Raw genomic sequence first — 6,000 nt, 5'->3', positions numbered from 1 at the left:
CTCTCTCCCTACATTCTTACTCGTGCACACGGTCCACCAAAATACATCGTGCATTTCTGATGTCACTGCTATGCCAATGAGGACATTTCACTAACCAGCATCGGCATAGCAGACCTGTAGTTACCAAGAAAGGCAGTAAACAGAACGAAACGAAACGACGAATCCGCTGTCACAGGGCAAGTGGAACCAGGCGGAAAAAAAAAAAGAACAAAATCACACCAATTCATCTCGGCATCTCCTCCATCATCTTTCCCTCTTCACCAGAATCTGTACCTCGAAATCTCTAAAATCTCTAAAATCTCTCCAATCTCTTCTACATAACCATGACTTCTACCGTTGAACCCACGGATTCCGCCGAGAAGGTTTGATTTCCACCGTTACCTATTTATTTGTTTAAAACTAACATGATATGCACACGAAGCCTGTCCTCGAACCTATCTCTACATCTACCGATTTCCATTCAACAGAGGTTACAGAAAACCAATCAAAATCACATAATGCCAAGAATATTGGCACAACTACGCCTGAGGTTGAGGGAGAGGAGCAACAGATGATCGCGGCCGTAGATGACTATCCTACAACACCCGTATCAGCAACAGATCCTAAATCCGATTCCGTATTACGGTTGACAGAAACCCCAGAGACCAAGACAGAAGAGGCGCCACTACCCCCATCTTCATCAGTAGAACCGTCACCCTTCATAAGCTCGAAGGAAGCTCAAGAGAAGGCTCTTCCGGAAGAAACTGCCTTGGAAAAGGTAGAGGTAGAAGAGGATCAGAAGTCACAACAAGAGACAACAGGGTCATCAGTCGAACTTGGAGATGAGCCTTCTAGAAATAAAGGGCAGAATGAAGGAGAGCCAGAAACCCGGACGCCATTAGAAACAACAGATCAGCCACAAACTGAGGGACCCCCAAAAACAGAGGTGCAGGGAGAGCCACTTTCAGTTGATGCTAAATCTGTGAGTCTCGACGTCGATACACGGGAACACAGCGAGAAGGATATTCCGGAAGTGGTCGTGGAGTTGACCGCTGAAAATCAACCAAGCCATGGTGACGACCTTGGGCCAGATTCTACACCAGGACAGAAGGATGCATTTGAGAAGCGCAAAGCTGATGCCGAACCCGATGTGCTTCTTGTCGTTGAAGAACCTTCAAATCCTAAAGTTATTCCAAACGAAGATAACGCCGTCGAGTCGACAGAAGCAGAGAAGAAGGGCGAGCTTCCCACTACAGAAGAAGAAGAACGAAAAAGGCAGGCGGAGGTCGAAAAAGTTACTGCTGCTGAGGTAGCCCGCATCAAGGCTGAAGAGGAGGCAGAAGCCGAACGCCTGCGGTTCGTCGAAGAGGAAAATGAGCGCGAAAGACTTGCGGCGATCGAAGCCGCCCGGGTTAAGGCGGAAGAGGAGGAGGAGGCAGCTCGAATTAAGGCCGTAGAGGAGGAAGCCGCTCGCGTGAAAGCCGAACAGGAGGCTGAAGCTGCCAGGGTCAAAGCCGAGGAGGAGGAAGCCGCCCGCGTTAAGGCTCAGGAGGAAGAAGCCGCCCGCGTCAAGGCCGAAGAAGAGGAAGCTGCCCGTATCAAGGCCGAAGAAGAGGAAGCCGCCCGCATCAAAGCCGAAGAAGAGGAAGCAGCTCGTCTCAAAGCAGAACAGGAGGCTGAAGCTGCCCGTATCAAGGCCGAAGAAGAGGAAGCCGCCCGCATCAAGGCCGAAGAAGAAGAAGTTGCCCGGATCAAGGCCGAAGAAGAGGAGGCCGCCCGCATCAAAGCAGAGCAGGAGGCCGAAGCCGCCCGCATCAAGGCTGAGGAGGAGGCAGCTCGTCTCAAAGCAGAACAGGAGGCCGAAGCTGCCCGCATCAAGGCCGAAGAAGAGGAAGCAGCTCGTCTCAAAGCAGAACAGGAGGCTGAAGCTGCCCGGATCAAGGCCGAAGAAGAGGAGGCCGCCCGCATTAAAGCAGAGCAGGAGGCCGAAGCCGCCCGCATCAAGGCTGAGGAGGAGGCAGCTCGTCTCAAAGCAGAACAGGAGGCCGAAGCTGCCCGCATCAAGGCCGAAGAAGAGGAAGCAGCTCGTCTCAAAGCAGAGCAGGAGGCTGAAGCTGCCCGTATCAAGGCCGAAGAAGAGGAAGCCGCCCGCATCAAAGCAGAGCAGGAGGCCGAAGCCGCCCGCATCAAGGCTGAGGAGGAAGCCGCCCGCATCAAAGCAGAGCAGGAGGCCGAAGCCGCCCGCATCAAGGCTGAGGAGGAAGCCGCCCGCATTAAAGCAGAGCAGGAGGCCGAAGCCGCCCGCATCAAGGCTGAGGAGGAGGCAGCTCGTCTCAAAGCAGAACAGGAGGCTGAAGCTGCCCGTATCAAGGCCGAAGAAGAGGAGGCAGCCCGCATCAAGGCCGAAGAAGAGGAAGCAGCTCGTCTCAAAGCCGAAGAAGAGGAGGCCACCCGCATCAAAGCAGAGCAGGAAGCCGAAGCCGCCCGCCTCAAGGCCGAAGAAGAGGAGGCAGCCCGTCTGAAAGCGGAACAGGAAGCCGAGGCCGCTCGGATTAAGGCCGAGGAGGAAGAAGCTGCTCGGATCAAGGCTGAGGAAGAAGAGGCAGCCCGTATCAAGGCAGAGGAAGAAGCTGCCCGTATCAAAGCGGAACAGGAAGCCGAAGCCGCTCGCATTAAGGCCGAGGAGGAAGAAGCTGCCCGTATCAAGGCCGAGCAGGAGGAAGCTGCCCGAATTAAGGCCGAAGAAGAGGAAGCTGCCCGAATCAAGGCCGAGCAGGAAGCTGCCCGAATCAAGGCCGAGCAGGAAGCCGCCCGCATCAAGGCCGAGCAGGAAGCCGCCCGCGTTAAGGCTGAGGAGGAGGAAGCCGCCCGCATCAAGGCCGAAGAAGAGGAAGCTGCCCGAATCAAGGCCGAAGAAGAAGCTGCCCGTATCAAGGCCGAAGAGGAAGCCGCCCGAATCAAGGCCGAGCAGGAGGAAGCTGCCCGTATCAAGGCCGAAGAAGAGGCGCGCATAAAGGCAGAGCAGGAGGCTGAAGCGGCCCGTATCAAGGCTGAGGAGGAAGAGGCAGCCCGTCTCAAAGCGGAGCAGGAAGCTGAAGCGGCTCGCATCAAGGCCGAAGAGGAAGAGGCAGCCAGAATCAAAGCTGAACAGGAAGCCGCCCGCATCAAGGCCGAGGAGGAAGAGGCGGCCCGCATCAAAGCAGAACAGGAGGCTGAAGCAGCTCGAATCAAAGCTGAGGAGGAGGAAGCAGCTCGTCTCAAAGCAGAGCAGGAGGCTGAAGCCGCCCGTATCAAGGCCGAGGAAGAAGAGGCAGCTCGCATCAAAGCCGAAGAGGAAGAAGCGGCCCGTCTCAAAGCGGAGCAGGAAGCTGAAGCAGCCCGCATCAAGGCTGAGGAAGAGGAGGCAGCCAGAATTAAAGCCGAGGAGGAAGCCGCGCGAATCAAAGCAGAAGAAGAGGCTGAAGAGGCTCGTCGCAAAGCAGAAGAAGAGGCGGCTAGAATCAAGGCCGAAGAAGAGGAAGCTGCGCGCATCAAGGCCGAGGAGGAAGCTGCTCGTCTCAAAGCAGAACAGGAAGCCGAAGCCGCTCGAATCAAAGCCGAGGAGGAGGAGGCAGCCCGCGTCAAAGCAGAGGAGGAAGCAGCCCGCATTAAGGCCGAAGAGGAAGAGGCAGCCCGCGTCAAAGCAGAGGAAGAAGCGGCCAGAATCAAGGCAGAGCAGGAAGCAGAAGCAGCTCGTATAAAGGCAGAGGAGGAAGCCGAAGCAGCCCGCATCAAAGCCGAAGAGGAAGAGGCAGCTCGCATCAAGGCCGAAGAGGAAGAGGCAGCCAGAATCAAAGCTGAACAGGAAGCTGAGGAAGCACGCATCAAAGCCGAAGAGGAGGAACGTGAGAGGCTTGCTGCCGCCGAAGCTGCTAGGATCAAAGCTGAAGAGGAGGAAGCCGCCCGCGTCAAGGCTGAGCAGGAAGCCGAAGCCGCCCGCCTTAAGGCCGAGGAAGAGGCAGAGGCTGCTAGGATCAAAGCTGAAGAGGAAGCTGAAGCCGCTCGTGTTAAAGCAGAGGCTGAAGCAGCAGCTGAAGCCGAGCGCCTGCGACTTATCGAAGAGGAGCAGGAGCGAGAGAGACTTGCTGCAATTGAAGCCGCCAGGATCAAAGCTGAAGAAGAAGAAGCTGCCCGTATCAAGGCCGAAGAGGAAGCCGAAGCAGCCCGCCTCAAAGCAGAGGAAGAAGCAGCCAAAATCAAGGCCGAACAGGAAGCTGAAGAAGCACGCCTAAAGGCTGAGGAGGAAGAGCGCGAGAGGCTTGCTGCCGCCGAAGCAGCCCGTATCAAGGCTGAAGAAGAAGCCGAAGCCGAACGCCTGAGACTTATTGCGGAAGAGGAAGAACGCGAGAGACTTGCCGCTATCGAAGCTGCTAGGATCAAAGCCGAAGAAGAAGAAGCTGCCCGAATTAAGGCCGAAGAAGAGGCAGAGGCTGCCAAGATCAAAGCTGAGGAGGAAGAAGCTGAAGCAGCTCGCGTCAAAGCAGAAGCAGAAGCTGAAGCCGAACGCCTGCGACTTATCGAAGAGGAGCAGGAGCGCGAGAGACTTGCCGCTATCGAAGCTGCTAGAATCAAGGCGGAGGAAGAGGAGGCTGCTCGCGTTAAAGCAGAACAGGAAGCTGAAGCCGCTCGTGCTAAAGCAGAGGCAGAGGCAGAAGCAGCAACTGAAGCCGAACGGCTGCGACTTATCGAAGAAGAGCAGGAGCGCGAGAGACTTGCTGTCATCGAAGCTGCGAGAGTTAAGGCCGAAGAAGAGGCAGAGGCTGTCAGGATCAAAGCTGAGGAGGAAGCTGAAGCTACTCGCGTCAAAGCAGCAGCCGAAGCCGAAGTCGAACGCCTACGACTTATCGAAGAGGAACAGGAGCGCGAGAGAATCGCTGCTATAGAGGCGGCCCGCATTCAGGCCGAGGAAGAGGAGGCTGAACGTCTTCGACTTATGCAAGAGGAAGAGGAACAGGAACGACAGGCAGAAGCCGAAAAGCTCGCCGCCGCTGAGGCTTCACGAATTCAGATGGAGGAGGCAGCACAGGCCGGACGTATCAAGGCTATTATTGAAGAAAACGTTGCTGAGGAAGCTTCTAATATTGAGCACGACAAGAAAACGATCACTGAAAATGATCAAGGTGCGTTCAACTTCCTTGTACCCCATAAATTAATGTTTCTGACAGCAATAGGCAAAAATGTTGAAACAAAAGTGGTCGAGCCAGGTATATTTGTCGACAAATCGAGTGGAGAAACCATTATCCCCGAGGATTCTGATTCGAACGCTGGTCTCATCGCTGCTTCTGTGCTTGCGGGCGGTGCTGCTCTTGGTGGCGGTGCTGCAATCATTGCTCTTGCTTCCAAAGACAAGCCATCTTCAGAGACCGATACCACAGTACCTATTGATGGTGGTAAGCAAGGAGCGTTGGCTCAAGATGACGAGGAGGTGATCATCGAACCGGCTCCTCAGGCTGGTACAGGGCCAGTTCATGGAATTATCATTCCAGAATCGAGCGTCAAGCAAGCAGTGAAGGATGCGGATACCCCAGTGGCTCCAGCGATTGTCATTTCATCTCCTCCAACTTCACCCACTGTAGAAACGCATCAAGATGCAGATGATCGTACTGTAGAGCTTATTAAGCCTACCCCCGGCGTTTCAATTGACACGCCGACGGCCAGCACAAGTGAGCGAGAATCAGGTGAGATATTCTCTCACCCGGTCTGGAACCAGTCAATTACTCCCTTCTTACACTACTCTCTAGAAAACACCCCCGAAGGTGTTAGGCAAAGGCTTGCCGAATCCAACGCACGTAGCCGGCCCGGCAGCAGTGGCAATGATACACTCTCAACGAAGCATCAACGGAACGTTATGCAAGCGTTCTGGAATATGATGCTTTTCGGGTGGCTTGGTAGCCTTGGTGATTTATTCGGGTTTGGAAGACAGAAGAAACAAAAGTCTAGCAAGGCGACGACTAAGGCGACGACTTCTTGAAACGCAAACTC

At 54.9% G+C, this 6,000-nt stretch overlaps 1 protein-coding gene across 1 annotated transcript; it reads left to right on the top strand.

Moving 5' to 3' along the window:
* Positions 1-323: 323 nt before the first annotated feature.
* H6S33_001498 (uncharacterized protein) lies at positions 324-5,989 on the top strand (the record flags this gene model as incomplete). Its single annotated transcript, XM_044833283.1, has 4 exons — positions 324-362; positions 422-5,138; positions 5,190-5,696; positions 5,760-5,989. The coding sequence occupies 4 exons, from the start codon at positions 324-326 to the stop codon at positions 5,987-5,989; spliced, it is 5,493 nt and encodes a 1,830-aa protein (XP_044693559.1).
* Positions 5,990-6,000: the final 11 nt, after the last annotated feature.

This window comes from Morchella sextelata (genome assembly GCF_020137385.1).
Source record: "Morchella sextelata strain SCLS chromosome Unknown scls_11, whole genome shotgun sequence".
In the NCBI taxonomy this organism is placed as follows: Eukaryota; Fungi; Ascomycota; class Pezizomycetes; order Pezizales; family Morchellaceae; genus Morchella; species Morchella sextelata.
The sequence above is the reverse complement of the archived record's forward strand: the minus strand, read 5'-3'. Positions and strand labels throughout refer to the sequence as shown.